Raw genomic sequence first — 20991 nt, 5'->3', positions numbered from 1 at the left:
CTTTAAGGAGCTTAAACACATCAAATTGGAAAAAGAATAATAGACTTCACTCACTGCATGAATAAATATTAAAATAACTTTCAATTTCTATGTATACAAATATTGTCATTTTAAAATTTATTTAAGAAAATATTACACTCCTCTATAATAAATTTGAATAATCACTAGGTTTGGTTTAATTACAAAAAACGATAGAGTGGTATTTTGAGAATAATTTTTTAATTATCGGTTGGGTAGATTTTTTATTTAAAAAAAAATAAGTTATGTAATGCTTTAAATTTTCTGAGACTTATGTAGTGGTTTAAGTTAATAAGAATATTTAAATAAATGTGCTTTAAGTTGATTGTTTATATTTTACGTATTTGATAAAATAAAAGTTTAAAACTATCAAAAGTGATGAAAATAACTAAAAATGACACACTTCAACTTTAAATAAATAAAATAATAACGAAATTATTTTTCCAATTAATTTAATAAATAATGTTTTTTAATTTATATTTAGATAATTAAATTGAATTTTAGATATAAGTTTGAAAATATAAAATATTAATAATAATATTGAAAAAAAAATGTTAAATAATAATATTAAATAATATTAAGTAACTAAATTAATGTTAAATAATGAGTTTGACTTTTATAATATTAAATAACAATAATAATTAAGAATATTTTGACTTAATAAAATAAATTAATAATCTTCATAATTATTTAAATAATAAATTTGATAACTACTTAATAAATGTGAGGAATTATATTAAATAATAGTTTTAATCAATTAATACGAGAATTTATATTTATTCATTTAAAAGTTAAATTTGATTATTAATTAGTTAATTTATTCCTCACATTTAAGTTTAAAAAATAAATCCTATAATTAATTAAAGATTTTGATGAATTACTATATTAGTAATAAATTTGATGAACACTCAAAATTGATAACTAGTTATATAAAATGTGAAGAATTTCAATAATAATGCGTTGAATTCTAAAATGAGAGATGATGGTGGCTACGAACATATACATGAGAATGAGAAAATGCAGTTCCTAGAGAATAAGTTGAACGATTGGATGAATAATATGTCGGTATCAATCTGGTGGGTTACGAGCTCCATTCTCGTTCTGCATAAAAGTCAAAAACTCAATTTATGATCTACCTCCCTTATTGTAATCAAATATACGAACACCAAAGATTGCACAAGAACAATCATCCCTAAAAAGATAAAATGAAGATGCCTTGAGGAAGATAAATGAGAGAAATTGCAAGTTTATTGTGTCACAATCTGGAGATTTTATTTAAATTTTTATTTTTTGAGGGTATAATAGTTGTTCGTCAACTTCAATTGTTTTGATGTAGTTTTAAGTTTTAAAAATAAAAATTTGGCCAAGATTAGCTTTTCAAAAATACTGTACTAAAAACTTCTAAGCTAAGTAATATTTTTGCTATCTAAAATTCATCAAACACCTCTAATTTTTTCAAAATACTAATAACTAATTTTGGTATTGGCATTGATTTGCTTTTTTATGTTTAACTAAACAGATTCATAATATTTTATAAAAGTAAAAATATAAATATATAGAGTTATTCTACAAGTCCAGACAGATTGACAGATAGACTTACAAAATAACGGCTAAAAGACTAAAATACCCTCACTCATATTACATTGAAAAAAATGCAATACAATATGGGCGAGGGTATTTTAATTTTTTAACCCTTATTCTATAAGCCTGTCTGTCAATTTGTCTGGCTCTCAATAATTTTTCAAATATATATTATATACATATATATATATGAAAAATGTCACATGCACAATCCTTGTGACAATTTGGTTGACAACTCAGCTAAAATTACAAATCTACCCTTAGTCTAAATTACAAATCTACCTTTATTTTTTCAGCTCAAGTTGAATACCCTACTCGCCCAAGAGCTTATTCTTCCTCACCTACTCTCTCTCTCTCTCCATCGCGTGTTGTCCTCCACCTTTGGCCACTAGCATTTTTTTATTATCTTTTTCTCTCTCTTTGGTCACCGTTCGTCGCCATTGCACCCGCCTCCATCACTATTCGCCACCGTTGAAGCCGTCGTTATCAATGCTTCTAGTTGTCATTCACCTATGTTGCCTCCATCATCATTAGTCTATGACGTTCCCGCCACCGCAATGCCTCCATCTCATCATCTCTTTCTCACCCGCATATTCAGTTTCCTATGGTTGCTCGTCGTTCCCCATTGTTGAGCTGCCGCCGCCGCTTAAATCGTTGTTTGCCTCCGCCATCAAATAATATATATATTACATATATATACACTACATACATACATATAGTTTGATTTTTATTTTATAACTTAAAAAGTAAAACAAAATTACAAAATAAATTTTTTAAATTAACAAGCTAAACTATGCTCTTAAAAGTTTCAACATGTTAGAAGCCAAAATTTTTAAATGTTGCAAAATGGGTTTAATTTGGTCTAGATGATTTTGTATAATATGTTTTTAGTTTTTAGTTGTATTTAAAAAATATATTTATGTATATTTATATATATGTAAACTTTTTGTGTAATATACATACTTAATTTGTGTATAATTATATTTAGATATAATATGTTTAGTTTATATTTTTGTTTAGAAAATATGGGTGAAAACGAGAGCAAGTTCAACGACATTAAACAACAAATTTGTATAATATGTATAATGTTAGTGTTTAATGACATTATGACATTAAACAACAAGTTTGTATCCATCAAACACATTCTTTAGTGTAATTGTTACAATAAATAGCATTGTCATGTTGCCTAAACCTCTTTCTAACTAATAGAATAACCAAATTCATAAAATGAGTGATTAAGAGGGGAATAAGAGCGTGATGAAGTAGTTAGTGGCTATATACATACCCCAAAAAACTAAGGTGACTCCCATAAGAAATCAATATAAATATATTTTTAATTTTGATGAAAATTTTGTATACAACTTATAATAAACTCATCATAAAAAAATATTAAAAAAAAATATTCAAAAGAACCCATCCATCATCATCAACAACATCATCAGCACAAGAAGAATAACCCAAAGGGGTTGGTCCGAGTAGGTGAGAAAGTGAAAGACAAAGAGTAGGTGAGAGGCGGGTGGATGAGATGCCGACGACAACAAAGGTGGAGGAGATAACGGCGACAAAGACAAGGGAGGAGACGATGGTGGCAACAAAGGGGAGGAGATGTTGGTGCAGCAAAGGGGTAGGAGGCACTGACTGTAGTAAAGAGGGGAGACGTCTAGTCTGGATCTGACATCTCTTGCACCTCTGGCATCCTTTGTGTTGGGGCGGAAGCAGCTATAAAACAAGGTTAGTGCACAAAACCAAAACCAAAAGAGTAAACCGATAATAGCAACAAAAAAAACACAAAGTAAACTCACTGTTTAGACCAACAAATGGCAATCATGAAGATAATGGATCAATGCTCAGTTATGGGCTCGTCAACACTACTTAGGTAACTCCAAAAATAGGGACATCAAGCCACAAAGGAGCCCAAAGCCCCCAAGAACCGAAAATCTCAAACCTCAAACCCCAAGCCTTTCCGTCGATCAACACCGGGCCCAAGTCGCACAAATTTCCACACATAGTAGGATCCACTAAGGAACGAAGAGTAATTATGAAGATATGTGTTCAACAATGGCTAAGAACAACTTACCATAGAAGAGGTGATCCATCCCCATAAATACAACTCATTAACAAATCATCCAAGATGAACAAGGAAAGATGTGACACTCAATAAGGCAAGGATCGCTGGACCAAGAAAGAAAACAACCCACGAAAGATCGACCATACAAAGAAGGAGGCAAGGCACAATCGACCAAGAAGAGGGGAATGAGAGAACACCATCGTTCGCCACACACTAGGCACAAATAAGGGAACAAATCCCTTATATATGGGAACCCTAGGGGAAAGGGTAATGGGCTTCATGGGCTTTCCCTATTTCTTGAGCAAATGGGCCAAGGCCCATTTATTCTCCAAATAGAGGGTTAAGGGCTTATGGCCCAACTTTTTTTTGGGCTGCCAATAAGGGTGTTGAATCGTCGCTTCAATTCCAGGCCAAAACCTATAAAGTTAACCCGAAACAACTTCATTGCCTTAGGCCTCATTAGGAAACAAAAATCCAACAATCTGCACCTTGATTCCTAATGAGACCAACACACACATGCAATAAGAAATAAGCACATGCAACAAATGCAAAAATCTAGCAACAAATACAAAAACATGCAATAAAAGGATTCATCCACACATGAAATAGATTCATAAACATGCAACAAATGCATAAACATGTAACAAAAGCATTCATCCACACAAGAAATAGATTCATAAACATGCAACAAATGCATTCATTCACACATGAAATAGATTCATAAACATGCAACAAATGCATAAACTTGCAAAGAATGCATAAACATGAGCTAGCTTTATCTCCATCCTACTTAGATTTGGATCTCACTAATCCTTCCACTTAGGGTAAGGACTCTCTCATCCTCCCACTTAGGCTAAGATATACCTCATCCTCCCACTTAAGATAGGATTTCTCTCCCATGTAGGGTTATACCTTCTCTCATTCTCCCACTTAGGATTAGGATCTCTTTCTCTAATCCTACTTAGGGTGATTGGGTTTAGTGACTTCACCTTACTCAAGGTAGGTTAGGCCTTCTCTTATCCTCCCACTTAAGGTGATCGGTTGAATGACTCCACCTCACTCAAGGTAGTATCCCTTTAATCTTTTGTTTCAAAAGATGGACAAAATCCCCCTTCTTTTTGAAAATCCATATTTCATAATGTGTGGCCATATTCATAAAGAATATGCTCAACATAAAATATCCAGCCTACAAGATCATATAAATCTAGGGTTTCACAATAGGTATGCATAAAACAACCAGGGTAGATTTGTAACAGGGTTAACACAAATTTATCAAGCACTACTTTTTTTTTTTTTTTTAAAGCACTAAGCAAGTAAAAATTTGTCACAAATAAATCACATTAAGGATGCAACCTAAGGAGACTTTAAGAAAACACAAAGTTTAGTTTAAAAGACTTAGGTAGCAAATTCACAGAGAAACAAAATTCAATTAGGAACAAATTGGTCAAGCACTTAGCAGTATAGAAAAAATTAACAATATTTAAAATGCACTTAACAGTTTAAATAAGACACAATTAAATCACAAAGATATCAAACAAAATACTAAACTGATACTAGATAAAGATAAAAAACAAATTCTGATACCTAACAGATTTACTAGGCAGGATAATGAAACACTAAGCAACAAAACAACCACAAGTAAATGCAAATTTCACAGATATCATAGATTTACTTAGTAATAATTAAAAACACCAAGCAATTAAATAATCACAAGTAAATCACATAAAATAATATATAAAACCACATAGGTTACCGAAACAAATCTCACTAATTTTCTTTAAAAAATAGTACCTAACCAGATGCACTTAGCAATTCAAAAATTGCAGTAAATCACACACAAAATATGGGCAACACTAACAAGATAATCTAACATATGGATTGTTTCTTCCTAACCAAAAGAGGACGATCAGAGGTGGGGGGCGGGCTCCGGCAACGGGTCCGTCTGGGGGACAGCTGGCACTTGCAAGCACTCCGACGCTCGAGTGAGTAAGAGAGTAAGGAGAGATAGTGTATCAGTAGGTCAAAGGTTAGAACATACCTTGGCTTTGAAAAGAGCTGGTTGATATAGGAGGGAGAGACGTCCTCCTGCATGCATGCGTCGTGCGTTTGCAGGTGATGAGACTAACTATTCGGCGCCGGTGGAGGTTCCCAGGTGGTAACATGGTGGCGACGGGACCCTCATTAATATGGATGAGATCCGCCATTAATGAGGACATGATTTGAGGTGGCCGCGTGGATATCGAATGGGAGTCGCAATGATGTCGTGGCAGGCTGGTGCTGGGCCAAGGCTGGGTCCAGAAGGAGGACCAAGATTGGGCCGAATGAGAGGGCTGAGGTTGGGCATAAGAGGAGGGTTGAGATTGGGCCCAAACGGTCCATGGATCATACACAAAAATGGAATTTTTCTCAATGCACACAACAGATTTTAACAGGTTTACCAGGCATACAATTTATAACACATAGCAATAAAAAAAATATGCACTCAAACAAAAAAATTCAAAATGAAACTGATACAGGTTACCCGAGAGATCTCGATTTGAGATCTGGAACTGAAATTGAATAGATTTGGAAATGGATTTGGGTTGGATTTGGGCCTCTGTCGGCCTTCACGCGCCATCGACTGCAACTAACTCCACATGCCCCGCCGCCCTACGTGTGGGCTTGCATACGCCGATCAAGACTGAACTCCTCCGAAGGTCGATCTCAACTATGGGGTTGGATTACCGTAAATCGAACTTGACACAAGGCAATCGAAGGAAACATAACCAGATTTTAAACAAAACCTTTACCACGAAATCAATTGGGAAAAACCAATGGGTTTTCCAAATCTTGGCTTTGATTTCGCACAAGCTAGGAGCCACGCAATGCTCTGATACCAATTGTTGGGGTGGAAGCACCTACAAAACAAAGTTATTGCACAAAACCAAAATCAAAAGAGTAAACCGACAACAACAACAAGAAGAACACAAAGTAAACTCTTTGTTTCGACCAACGAACGGTAATCACAAAGACAATGAATCAAGGCTCAGTTATGGGCTCGTCAACACCACTTAGGTAACTCCAAGACTAGGGACACCAAGTCATAAAGTAGCCCAAACCCCCTAAGAATCGAAAACCTCAAACCCCCAAGCCTCTCTGCTGATCGACACCCCTCGCCCAAGCCATACAAGCTTCCATACACAGTAGGATCCACCAAGGAACGGATAGTAATCACGAAGATATGGGTTCAACAATGGCCAAGAACAACTTACCATAGAAGATGTGATCCATCCCCATAAGTACACCTTATTGACAAATCGTCCAAGACGAACAAGGAAATGCGTGGCACTCAACAAGGCAAGGATCACCTGACCAAGAAAGAAAAAAACCCACAAAGGATAGGCCATATAAAGAATGAGGCAAGGCACGATCGGCCAAGAAGAGGGGAATGAGAGAACACTATGGGCCCCCACACACTAGGCACAAATAAGGGAACAAATCCCTTATATATGGGAACCCTAGGGCAAAGGGTAATGGGCTTCATGGGCTTTCCCCATTTCTTAAGCAAATGGGCCAAGGCCTATTTCTCCTTCAAAGAGAAGGTTAAGGGCTTATAGCTTAACTTCTATTTGGGCTACCAATAAGGGTGTTGAATTGTCGCTTCAATCCCGGATTGAAACCTATAAAGCTAACTCGAAACAGCGTCATCACCTTGGCCCTCATTAGGAAACATAAATCCAACACTTTGGTCCGCTTTCGCTCTCTAGCGTTTGTTGTTGTTCTCCGTGCGTCTCCTACATCAGTGGCGAGTTCAATCTCTAAGAGAGAATGAGAGAAATGGGGGAAGTTGTCTTGCATGCGTCTTCTACATTGATGGCGAGCCGATCTCTAAAAAAGGAGAGAGTGTGAGGGAGGGAGGGAGGGAGGGGGGTGGGGGAGAGGGAAATTTTTTTTAAAGTGTAATTAAAATTTTGAATTAAATTTATCGTGATATACCAATGCCAAAATATCACGATAAATTTGATTGTCACGATATAATTGTTTGCTGAGCATTACCACACACACACACACACACACACACACACACACATATATATATATATAGGGCTGTCAATTCGGGTTGGTGGGTCGTAATCGTGTCGTGTCGAGACACACGTATAACACTCATCAGGCTAACCTGAACATGACCCGTTTAATAATCGTGTCAAATTCCTTAAACCCGAACACGACACGTTTAACCCGTTTAATTAAACGAGTCGTGTCACATGTTAACATGTTTAACCTGTTTAATTTAAACGGGTCATGTCATGTCGTGTCTCCTGTTAACCTGTTTAACCCGTTTACTTGTAACATGTAAAAACCTATTGAATGCATGAAAAAACCTATTCAATACACATACAAAATTTTATATTTAACCAGTCAACATACATATATATCATATTAATAACTAACTCTAATAAAATCTCACATTTTATCATCCATGCAATAAAAAAATTAATCCAAATCTCCAAATACAATCATCCAAATCCCAAATACAGTCATCTAACTCTCATTAACATATAAAAATCAAACAATCAGATCCATTTGAAACGGGACAGATTAGACAAAAACCAAATCAAAAACAAAACATCAAATAGAATCAAGAAGAAAAATGAAATGATCGAGGGTGGAGGCAGAGTCGGAGGCCGAGAGCGGAGGCGGACGCAAAGGGCAAAGGCGAGGGGCTGAGGGTGGAGGCGGATGCAGAGGGCGGAGGCGAACGCAATCTAAAATGGTCGAGGGCGGAGGCGGACGCGATCTGAAATAGCCGAAGGTGGAGGCGATCTACCGAGGGCGAAGGCAGAGGCGAGGGCGGAGGCAGAGCGGAGGGGCAGTGAAGGCGAGGGTCCGAGTGCAGAGGCGGGAGTTCAAAGAGTGAGAGAAAGAGAGATAGGAGGGGAAAGAATGAGAGAGGACTGGGGGAGTTTAGGGTTTCAGACGCGCGCGGGGTGGGGGGATATTTTGGAATTTAAAATATTTTTTTAATTTTATAATTATTTTTAATTTATAAAATAAATAAGTTTTAAACGGGTCATTGCGTGTCTAAATGGGTTAGACTGGTTGACCCGTCTAAGACACGAAAATAATCGTGTCATAAACGGGTTGACCCGTTTATGACCCGAACCTAATTAGCCCCAACCCAAATTCATTTAATTTCGTGTCGTGTCGTGTAATTGGGTCGTGTCAAAAATTATCAGCCCTAATTATTATATATATATATCACGGGGCGACAGGACAAATTGTAGTGACACGGGGCGGGATTAATAATCGAGTAATGCTACTTGTACGCACAAAAGTGACTCACAGTTTGACGCACAACGAGAAATTGCGGTAATTTGGATGTGAAAATATCGCGAAATTATAAAAGAGACCCATGTTGCTTTTTGCTTGAAATTGGGTCATTTATACTCTCTGTCTGTCTCACTCTCACCCGCCTGCACTCTCTCTTTTATCTCTTTCTCAGCTGCCGCAAGAACTCACCCTCCCAGAAGACTTGCCTCATCTTCCATTGCGTCTGCTACCTTCATCTTCTACCGCGCCAGCAATCAGTGTATCTCTCTCTCTCTCTCTCTCTCACTGAAGCACGAACCCACCATCCTAGAAATCAAAACCCTCACTGTCGCGGGCGACAATCTGACATTTTTGGGCCGCCGGCGACTATCACCAACAGCGGCGCTGGTAGCGTTTCTTCTGGAACTTCCCATTGTCGCCGGCAACTATCCCCTGATTTTTGCAGCTTATTCGATTTTTCTCCTCTTGAATTTGTTTCTCCTCTTTACTTGATATGCTTTTAATTATTGTTAATTATTTCTTATTACGATTACATTTGGTGGATGGCCAGTATTTGAGTGGAAGATCCAGATCTCAAAAAAGTAGAAAAATTTTTGTGTTGCTAGCAACGATATAAAATATAAAGTAGAAGAAATTTTATGTTGCCAGCAACAATCTTATTACAAAATTTCATAATATAAAATTGATTACATTACATAAAATTTATTTTTTAAAGTACTAAATTTACACACCCAAATAACACAATTTAATTGATAATATCCAGCTACAACATTTATATACTCAAATAACAAATTTTGATCAAATGTAACGGAAAAGGAATGTAACAGAAAAGGACGCGTCAACCTGAGAGGGAGGAGAGAGAGAGAGAGAAGTGAGGAAGAAGCAATTAATTTGAGTGGCAATCCCAAGTAATTTGAGTGGCAATTTCAGGGTATTTCCGTCATTTTCTGCTGTGGGTCAAACTGTGCGTCACTTTTGTGCGTACAAGTAGCATTACTCTTATTAATCTTACCCCTATCCTGTATAGCTCCAGTAGGCGGCCGCGATCGAAGTCCGTAATCCAAACTAGTCTCAGCCATCTTTCAAAGCCGTCTCGTTTGATCGTCTGCAGCGATCTCTTTTCACTTAATCATCTACTCGTCTCACGGACATGGCGAAGCTGGCGGAGAGCACCGGCGGCCGTTCCCGGTGGTCCCTCGTCGGAGCCACCGCTCTCATCACCGGCGGCACCCGCGGAATCGGGTATCCCTCGTCCTATTCTCAAATGATTCCTGTTTTTTCCTTGGGTTTGAAGTTTTGAACTCTGATCGGCTGTGTGAATGTGTTCAGCCATGCAATCGTGGAGGATTTGGCCGAGCTAGGGGCGTCCGTGCACACCTGTTCGCGCAACGATGCCGAACTCAACAAATGTTTGCAAGAGTGGGCCGCCAAGGGCTTCACTGTAACCGGTTCGGTGTGCGACGCCTCGTCTCGCTCCCAACGGGAGCAGCTTTTGGAAACAGTATCGTCTGTCTTCAATGGCAAGCTCAACATCCTTGTAAGTGGGTATTACGCATCACTTGGTTTGACTAAATAGCATTATTATGTTAGCATACAATAGAAAACGGAACTGACATTCACAAAGAAAGCCCAGACCTACGGGATATGCTTTTTGTATGCGTATGCTTGGTTAAAGGATTTGTTGTTCAAGAAGTCAAAAGGTTTTGATCAGTTAGGCTAGGCTTGGGAATAGTATTGGGATTAAGAGTAACCTGGGCTAAACCGCTATGTGGATTATATACCATGTGGATGATATTTTATATTTGCACGGCATAGAGAGTGTAATGAACAGATTGTGTGCTAAAATGTTATAATATACAGTAATAAACTTAAGATGATTTTTAATGAAAGATTAACATTGCACAAAAAAAAAAAAAAATGTTCTATTTCTGTATAACTTGAAATACATAAGATTTATGTAATATAATACAAATATATTCATACACTTGTATTACAATAAATTTCTATTAATATAGAAGTTTTTGCATGAATTTGTATTATCAATGCGACTTTTAGAAGTCAATTGACATTTAAATGTTGTGCCACTAACTCTAACTTAGTTAGGATAAGGTGCAGTTAATGATGATGATGATGTAATATAGTTGGTCAATGTGGTATATATCATAATATGTAGTAATATAGTGTGTTGCATAATATATTACAATAGTTTCACTCAAAACATTTGAGTTTTGCAAAATATCAGAGACTTGCTTTTGAAAGATCATTTAATGTTATTGAAATTATTGAAAACTCTCTTGTTTGGTCAAGTAAGGAAATTCAACAAATTTAAGCTACCTTTTTTCTTGATTAAATATTTAGGAGCTACGACCATTTTGATGCTCCTTTCCGCCATTCATAAATTGAAACTGATAAACAAGGATGAAAATCAAAATTTATCTAAATATTGAACCGGAGTGGAATGTGAGTCAAAATTTTCTTTACTAAAGAGGTGACAGGATTGGGAGATTGGGGAGGTGCATGGAAATTCCAATCCAAAACAAGCATACCCTTTTGAGCTATCTATTGCTTTGCAGGTGTACTAGAACCAACTGTCAGCTTGATAGTCTACATAACATAGGATTTTGGCAGGAAAAATGTGCAATCTTAACTTATAAGTAACTAAAGTTTATGCATGTGATCTCACTTATTTCCCTAAGACCAAAGGCAATATTCCTCAGGTAACTTAGTGATATTTACTTGGCATTAAATTTATTGTTTGAATATTTATCAAATCAATCTGAGTTCTTAAGATACACTTTAGAGGTTTGCTATTGTCTTCATCAAGTGTTTTATTTGCAAAATGACTTATGGACAGTGTTCTAAAAATCGGCTTAGGCGACCACCCCAAACATGGCCTGGTTGGCCCCTCTAGGCGCTGGCCCGATTAATCGGGCAACGGCAGCGCATAGGTGGCCTAGGCGGCACTTAGCCGCTTGGGCGCGCCGCCTGGGATGCCTAATTTTTGGGTTTAAATCTTACCCTTTGTCGATTCCGAAGCCTCTTTTACTCCTCTCAGCCGTCTCGCCCTCTCAGCCCAAGGCCGCCGCTGCCTCAACGCTGTTGGTACCTCCTCGCTGCCTCTAGCTCCATCGTGACCTCCTCATCGCCTCTACGCCGTCAAGCTCTGTCCTCACTACTGCTTCCTCATTGGATCAACACCGTCGCCGCCGTTGTCAAGCTCCATCTCCGCTTCCATTTCCGACCCCTCTCTCTCTCTTTCTATGTCTCTCGCGCATGGGTTGCTGGTGTTAGCTGTTAGGGTTTGTTATGTATTTAATTTTATTTATTTATATGTTAGCTGTTAGATATGTTAAATATATTAGATATATATATTTTTCCATTTCTATTTATATGTTAGATTAGATATATATATATATATATTTTTTCTTTTCTATTTATATGTTAGATATATATATGTATATATATTTTCATGCCACTTTCAACTTTGATTTAATTGAAAATAATATCAAGTTACATCACAAAGTTAAAAAAAATAAAAAAAATCAACAGTTTTCCTAAGCCCGTCTAGGCGCCCTAGGCGCTAGGTCCTAGCCTGGCGCCCGACTAGCGCCTAGCGCATTTTAGAACACTGCTTATGGAAATGCCCCTTTATCTACAAATTGCCTCATTCATATTGTTAGATGGCATTTTTCAAAGTTCAATTGCAAGATGAAAAAGTGGAATCATTTTGCCAAAAGCAATCGGAAATGTTTGGTTGTTATGAATACTTTATCTTAGGAGCTTATAAATGACAAGTGTAGGATTCTAAAGATCTTCAGCATGGAATATATTCCAAACTTATTAGCCAAACAAGTTTCAAGAGAAGTAGATCTTGAACCAAAGTTCACTAGAAGCAGAGATGATGAGGAAGCTAGAATACATGTATCTGAGCTGACCCACCTAATAGATTAAAGCTTCTCGTTGTAGTTATATCTTCATCGTATCATCATCATATGCTTTAATCCCACTAGGTGGGCTTTCAATCTCATTTGATGAATTAAAATGTATGAAGCTTGGGCCATATAGCACAATCAGCAAACTATATGAGTTGCATAGGTCTCAAAGTATCTCATTACGCGCACAGTAATAGAGCAAAAAGAACTAAAAATAATTGTTAATAAATAATCAGCTAAAGAGGGAAAAACCAAGGTGGTCAGAGGCAAAATGTGCCCTTAACATGCTTTTACATTATATTGCTTGTGATGCTAGCTGTTGCCCAAAAAAGTGCTAGCTTGGGTGAGGCAAGATGCTAAATTGAAAAAAAAGACTAGGCTAAATTATCAAAAAATTCTTGAATGTTGCCCTTTGTATCAATTATATAATGAACTTTAACTTTTATCAAATACATACTTGAACTTTCATAATTGTAACAATTACATACCACCGTCAAATTCAAATTAATGGAGCAACTTTACATCCAATATGGGGAAGAAGGTCATGTTTTTGTAATTTTTTTTTTAAATAAGATTCATTATTTTTTTTTTGAAAAAATAAAAAATATGAGAAACCATGTTTTTCTTCCCCATCTTGTAATGAAATGGAAATTATATAAGATGTGGAAGAAGAACATGATTTTCTAGATTTTTTATTTTTTTAAAAAATACGAAATCTTTTGTTTTTTTTTTTTTGTTTTTTTGAATTTTCTCATTTTTGATGAATTATTGTAAAAAAAAAATTAATTTCTGGATGAAAAGTTGCTTTGTTAATTTAAATTTAACAGTGTTATGTAATCGTTACAGTTATGAAAGTTCAAGTATATATTTAATAGAAGTTAAATTTCATTATATAATTGATGCATGGGGAGTTCAAGATTTTTTTGGTAATTTGGCCAACAAGCTAATAAATATATACTTATCATAAAAAGTGAATAAGATATTGTGTATAAGATGTCTAAAATAGTCTTAAATACAAATTCTTTTAACAATGTTCAAACAAATAACTTTGAGATCTTACAAAAAATGGATATTGTTCAAATAAACATTTTTTGGGATCCTGCAAAAAGTTTATTTTTGGGTTAGATCTTTTTTCCCTACTACTACTTAGTGAAACACATTCAAAAGCCATTTTCTTGTAGCAATAGTAACAATGCTAAAAAAAGTAAAAAAAAAAAAAAAGTAGGATATTTAAAGCAAATGATGAATGAACCAAAAATAAACTAAGAACATAATATAATAGCCTAATTATAAGCCTAAAGAAGCAACACTTAGAGAGAGAAGACAAAGGATTGGGGTCACCCACGTCATAAGCCACAAATACCAGACCAAAGGGAGAGTGAGAGAGAGGGATGGCCATTAGAAGCGACCTAGAAAGTTAATCGTGTGTCGTCAAGTGCTATGGGTTCATTAATGAGTGACTTAACTTGTTGGAACCCCTTGGAGTGTTAGAGCTTTGGCCAATCACTAGTGGCTATAGTTATAGGGTTCCTCCCTATCCCTTGGAACCGTGATCTGGATTACACGTTTTAAATCAGGGTCCTTTTTCATTCTGGGATTGCGAGGAACGTGATTTGGATCCCCATGGGGATCCTTAGTGATGCATGAATTTAGTTAAAACAATTAAAAACTAGGAAAAAAATTTAAAGTAGAATAATTTTCAATGAAAATTAGAGAAAAGAAAGCTTGCCTATCTCACTTTTTTGTTTTTTCTATTACATTTTGAATTATATTCAAACTTAACTTTGTTTTCATGGGATTCTTCATTCCATAAGTTGTACAAGCACATAGAAAATAATTCAAAACAACCAACTCCCATAAGAGCAATTGAGCAAAATATCAATCCAACTAATTTCGACTGAAATACAACTATAAAATGTAACACAACCTGAAGTAACAAACCAATTAAACCTTCCTTCTTTGCATTACAAAATTAGCATACTAACATATCTCGTATTTGTTCTCGTACACAACCTAGAATGTACCATGTTCCTAGTAACTATGCTAGTGATTCATCTATGTCATTGTAACCTTTTCAACTACAATGGAAAAAAGAAAAGGGGAGAAATTGAGAAGGCAACTGATGGTGATTGAATGAACAATAGTGATGACTAACAGTGATCTCCTTTCTTTCCCATTTTCGCTTCAATTTTCACCAATTGTTTTTGGTTTGTAAGTGCCTTTGAACCTAGAGGTGCTCAAGGACTTAGGCAAGCAAGGTGCTCGCCTCATACTACATTTGGGTAAACATAGCCTGCTTTTTTTCCTTCAGGTAAATCAGCCAAAAGACAGAGATACCCTTACCATTTGAGAAATGATAGTGATATCTCCCCTTACAACTCTAATTACACTTCCCCCCTATTGTTGTTGAAAATTGTTAATGTGAAGAAAATACCTTGGCATTTTCTCTCATTCTCCCTTTATCTCCTTCTTTGTCCAATGAATTGGCATTTTCTCTCATTATCTCTCTCTCTCTCTCTCCTATTTTAGCCATTGCTAAGCCTGGGAGAGAGAGATTGATAGACAGTCAGATTTTGGCTAGTTTGCCATATGAGGAGAAGAGGAGGGAGGGGGAGAGAAAATGTGAGGGTATTTTTGTCATATTAAAATTTGTAGCATCTATGAAGTAACAGTAGGGGGGAAAGTGTAGCTATAGTTGTAAAGTCAAAATAGGTATTTATCATTACTCAAATGTTAAGGGTGTTTCTTATCTTTTTATCAAACCTGGGGGCTGACTTTCTTACCTGATTAGGATCGGAGAGACTTTTATGCCAAAAGATGAATAAGGGGCAAACCAATCTGCTTTACATGCCATCTTTTTTCCCATTTCTTGATTTTATATTCCCAGGAGGCTCCTGCCTTGAAAGGCTATTCTAATAAACTCCATGTCAACAATTGTGTCTTTCTCATTATTTAGTAATCTGCCTCTGCAAAGTCTCTAGACTGGTTTATTTTTATGGATATGTTCAGTACCAGGCATCTCTTAGTTTTAGGTTTAGACTGAAAGGTCTGCCCAAGGTTTATTTGCATGATTTTCTGTATCTCTAATTAATGTTGGGATGCTGAATTTGAAATGTTTATAGATATGGCTTCTCATGCTCCCTGGACACACGGGAGGCTTACATTATGTGGTTTTCTCACTCTAGATAAACAATGTTGGCACAAACATCAGGAAGCCAACCACTGAGTTTACTGCTGAAGAATACACCATGCTCATGTCTACAAACCTTGAATCTGCTTACCATCTTTGCCAACTTGCATATCCTCTTTTAAAAGCATCTGGCAATGGAAGCATTGTTTTTATTTCCTCTGTTGCTGGTATAGTGCACATTGGTTCTGGATCCATTTATGGTGCAACCAAAGGTATGTTACTGGTAAGAGAAGCTCTTTTTTGCTGTCACATTGTATGATGAAAACTTCATGAGTGTGAACTGAGTTGCTTTTGGTTCCCTTTTTTTGTTGTTCACAGGTGCAATGAATCAACTTACGAAGAATTTGGCTTGTGAATGGGCAAAAGATAACATTAGATGCAACTGTGTTGCGCCATGGTATACGAAAACCTCACTTGTAGAACCTGTAATGCTTTCTCTCTCTTTCTCATGCTTATAATGTAAAAGCTTTCCTCTTTTTTCTTTTGATATTCTGAATTTTGGATCAGGGTATTTGATTGGTTTATATTGTATGAAATATATAAATGAAATTAACATCCTGAAAAATAGACTTATTTTGACCATTTATCAACGTATTGTTGTTTTTACTTCATTACTGCTTTTGTCATCATATATTATCATTGCTTGTCATGGTGGTGTAGAATGGAATAGTGTGCATTAGCTACATTTGGTTCCTTGTTCTTGTCTTTATATAAGTCATTTACATGATATTGAAAATTCATTAAGTTGAAAATAATATTTATTTGATTTTTTGTTTCTTCGTAACTGCATTTTCTGTGTTGTTTTGTATTTAATCATTTTGATTATTGCTAATTGCTATCAGTTTCTGTGGGAACTTGTGTTAAGAGAACTGAATGGGACTGGCCACTTCAACAGGGAAAACTAGGAACTGGTCAGTGAACCGGTTTGGTTCAACTGGCCGGTTTATTTGTTTTTGTTTCCTAAATTTTCTATTTTATTTTTAAATGTTAGAAGATAACTATGGTTTGGAAGTTTTGAAATTAATTGGGGTCAACCCTTTGGATTAAGGTTATCTATAAGTTTGTTGATTCAATCCTATTTAAAATAAAGAATTGCAAAATAATGAAAATATTTATAATGATATGTAATTTGTATAATGTTGTTTTATAATCAGTTTTTTGAATTTATTGAACTGTAATTTTGATATTTGTTCTTTATTTTATTTTCATCCTAAACTTGAGTTAATATCATTGTATGGACTTTTTCTAATTATAATAAAATGTTACTTAATAATCTTTTTAAGACTATATTGCATGATGATCTTTATCATTTTTATTTTTATATCTATGTTTTAATAGAAATAAATTCCAGTTCAACCGTGGTCCTACCATTGACTTACCCACTTCCATTTCTGGTTTGATACCCTGGTCCGGGTTTCAAAACATTGGTGGATACTGATTATCTATCTAAAGCACCTTACAAACTAACATGAGATGATTCCATTCTATGTGAAGCAGCTAGTTGATACCTAAATATCCAATATTTTTAAGAAGTTGGTGGCCAATGTTATGGGTACGCCTTGATATGCCTTTCTAATATTACAGCATGCCTATTTTTTTTTTCTGCCCTTTATTGAAGACATCTAGTGATTACCATCATAGAGGAACAAATTGCGTTCTTTTCTGTTTCTTCTGTTGTGCTATGGAAATATGTATGTATATTTTGAGTTAGCTTTTGTGGGTGAATTTACTGATTGTTACTTGTGATACCTGAGTTGATCTTTATATCCAACCATACGGGCAAGTTGAAATTTTCCCTTGCCTACACACTGGCTTTTTATCTGTAGGCATGTTCATGATGCATTAATTACTCTTTTAACTCTTTGTGAAGTAATATTGTCTGTAAATCTTCAATCAATTTGCAAGTAAACTCCCATACACAAATGAGTGTTTGCATTTCATTAATTTAAATAAATGTCATTACAAACAAAAATGAAAGATCTGCTCTACAAGTTCAAGTACTTCAGAATGAGAAGAAGAGTCCTGGAATTTAGGGATTAAAATTTATACACCCCCCCCCCCCCCCCCCCCCAGCGTGCGTCTTCTTCACTGCAACTTCTGTGCTTCATCACCCTTCCAAAATTAAACTGCTCAAATTTGTTAAATAAAACTAGCTTTATTGGGAATACATGATTATTACCTCAACTTGAAACTATCTTCGCATTTAATTTTGATCAATCTATCAATGTCGGTTTGGGATTTCACATGGGGAAATTCCATTTTAATGGATACCATTGCATAAAAAAGATGAGATTATGTTTGTTATATCATCCATGTGGAATTTCAAGGGAATTGAGATTCTACAAAAAAATCTTGAAGTTACAGGAGCACACGACTGATAAAGACTTGTAACTAAAGCTTCTATTGAAATTCCTGGTGTGGTAGTTGATCATTTCTTGTATCTGAAGCCTTGACGCTTGAAAACTTGACGTGTTTTCAGTATTTTCTGGATGTGGGTAGAAGTCAAGTTTATGGGCGTTTCTCTTTCCCCCAAATCTGTCCAAGTAAACTGATAAACTCTTGCACTTCTGGGCTAGAAAAGATTGTATGCTGATGACAACAAATTTCAATTTTACTCTTGAGAGGAGGCATTTATTCAAGGCTGCAGACATGTGTACTTATGTATATATCATATACATGACTGTACCTGCAGGCAAACCGAGAGCCCAATCTTACAAACATCTAGAAATTTAGAGATGGTGCAGATATTGTCTTTAACGTTGTTATTGGAAATTTTGATGACCATTGTAATTTTGGCATCTTTGAGGAAATGCTACGGGGTTTCTCATGCACGTTTTTAGTATGCAAGAAATGAAAGCTTTCATGGCTTAAAACGTAGCTTCTTGTACATCGTGTTAGTGTTCTAGCCTAGTGCTGGCTAGTCACAATTACATTGGGAAAATTTACATGCAGAGTTTCACACTCAGAAATGAATGCCGTCTAATACACGCACGCATATATACACATATAGGTTTTGGTAGGTCAACTCCATATAGATGTGTTGCCTCGGCAATTCACATGCTACTTTTGAATCAAGTTGACTTTTAACTAAAAGCAACCATGCTGTTTAAATTGTGCACTAAACATAACTTAACTACCTGTGCGAGTATGAGCTTTAAGTATTCACCACTTGTTTGACCAAACACATGATTCTGAAACTTCTGGTGCTGTGCAGTTACTGGCTGACAAAGATTTCGTGAATAAGATAATCTCAAGAACTCCTCTGAGACGCCTTGGTGAGCCAGAGGAAGTGTCATCCTTGGTGGCTTTTCTCTGTTTGCCGGCTTCATCTTACATCACTGGGCAGATTATTTCTGTTGATGGAGGAATGACTGCATGCGGTTTCTCCATGACTTGAACAAATCACAAATTAGACGGTCTCTACTCAAGGTATGGACTATACCACACTATCTATATGCCCTTTTCTGCTTTTGTTCTCTTTATTTTTTTTTTCTCTTTACCATGAACTGCTACATGGTTTCAGAGGCGAAATGTGTATTCACGATGTTACTTCCATGGTCCTTACACGTGGTATGTTGTCAATAATTCGAATCTACAGTGGACTGCTAAAGGAGAATGATTCTGTTGAAATTATATTAAGCTGTCAATAATTCGAATCTGCAATGACTGCTAAAGGAGATTGATTCTGTTGAAATTATATTAAGTTAGGCTTTCATCTGTTTCTTGCTCTGGCTTGGCGCTTGTTTCAATATATATCTGAACTTACCCCGAAGCATGTTTAATAGACCGGTTAAAATTTGAAAAAAGAAAATACTATGTTAAGGAAGAATAGTTTCAGCAGCTTAGCAGGGATAGAAATTAGAACGGGAAGTTAGAATTATGTAGCTGATCCCACATAGTAGAATAAAGCTAAGATATTATTATTAGCAGGGATAGGTGGATAGGAATTAGTTAGTTACATTCTTCCGAAGAGTTACAATGACTGTTCTCTTTGTTCCTCTTATTCAAAGGGGGGTGGGGGGAGGAATCCAGGCATTTCCTAACAGCTGTTTATGGTTATTTAAACTTTGTAATAATTTTAATTAATAAAAACATTGCCATTTGACTGGAAATGAAAATATTTACCACATCGGAGTCCCACCTTTTGTTAATATTTATTTTCCAAATTAAGTTCATTACCATTTTTTTTTTGTTTTTTTTTTTTTTTGGGGTGGGGGTTGCTTTCCCTTTCTTTTATTAAACGAGTCACATTGCTTGTGGCACACTTTGTCTTTCTAACAGGGGCAGAGCAGGGTGAGTTATTAGTAAGCAATTTTAAGGAAAATTTTGTTATCTAATTAGTGAATGAATAAATTCATCTAATTTTTTTCTATTAAATTTGTTAATTGCAACATTTGTTAATGGAACTTGTAGAGAATTTTCATTAATTGGCTGAAATTAAGAGACACCAACGATTATGGCCCATTTAGGTTAAAACTAGAGCCTTTAAGTAAAGGCCAAAAAAATCTCTTTAGGGTTTTAAGGGATATCTGCTGCTCTGTTTCTATGTGCACTCTATAAATACAAATATTCAATGCATAGCTGAGCGGCTTTTGCACTTATGCTCCACGTAAATAATCTTTTATGTAGAATTTATGATAAAGAAAAATAATTTGATAATTTTTTTTTTTTTTTTTTTTTGTGTGCTAATTGTCAGTTAGTTAAGCCAACTCTTTTTCTTTTGGGAATTTACATGCAATATATTTTAGGTTTAGATTATGTTTGAGAAAATATGAGTACTTTGAGGTTTAATATTAAGTTGTTGTATCTCTCCTATTATTAGTTAACGTCAATTAAATATTTTAAAATAATCAAAAAATACCTTTATATTTAAAAAACTTTTTCTCCATTCT

At 35.6% G+C, this 20991-nt stretch overlaps 1 protein-coding gene across 2 annotated transcripts; it reads left to right on the top strand.

The window, feature by feature from the left end:
* Positions 1-9983: 9983 nt before the first annotated feature.
* Positions 9984-19816, top strand: LOC127812634 (tropinone reductase homolog At5g06060-like). Of its 2 annotated transcripts, XM_052353112.1 has the most exons (6): positions 9984-10219; positions 10307-10514; positions 16095-16311; positions 16418-16524; positions 19314-19528; positions 19623-19816. In XM_052353112.1, the coding sequence occupies exons 1-5, from the start codon at positions 10128-10130 to the stop codon at positions 19494-19496; spliced, it is 807 nt and encodes a 268-aa protein (XP_052209072.1). In that variant the 5' UTR covers positions 9984-10127; the 3' UTR covers positions 19497-19528; positions 19623-19816. The 2 variants fall into 2 exon arrangements, with proteins under 2 accessions (XP_052209072.1, XP_052209082.1); XM_052353122.1 differs by lacking the exon at positions 19623-19816 and having other exon boundaries at positions 16418-16496; positions 19314-19479.
* The last annotated feature ends 1175 nt before the right edge of the window (positions 19817-20991 follow it).

Source organism: Diospyros lotus, chromosome 1 (genome assembly GCF_014633365.1).
Source record: "Diospyros lotus cultivar Yz01 chromosome 1, ASM1463336v1, whole genome shotgun sequence".
NCBI classification, from domain to species: domain Eukaryota; kingdom Viridiplantae; phylum Streptophyta; class Magnoliopsida; order Ericales; family Ebenaceae; genus Diospyros; species Diospyros lotus.
Note: the sequence above shows the minus strand (reverse complement) of the source record. Positions and strands in the feature narration are given on the sequence as shown.

Bases quoted from the DNA above. Each gene is read 5' to 3' on its own strand.
- LOC127812634 (XM_052353112.1), top strand. From the start codon at position 10,128: ATGGCGAAGCTGGCGGAGAGCACCGGCGGCCGTTCCCGGTGGTCCCTC. The intron at 10,220-10,306 runs GTATCCCTCGTC...GAATGTGTTCAG, and splicing joins GGCGGCACCCGCGGAATCGG to CCATGCAATCGTGGAGGATT. The intron at 16,312-16,417 runs GTATGTTACTGG...TGTTGTTCACAG, and splicing joins CATTTATGGTGCAACCAAAG to GTGCAATGAATCAACTTACG.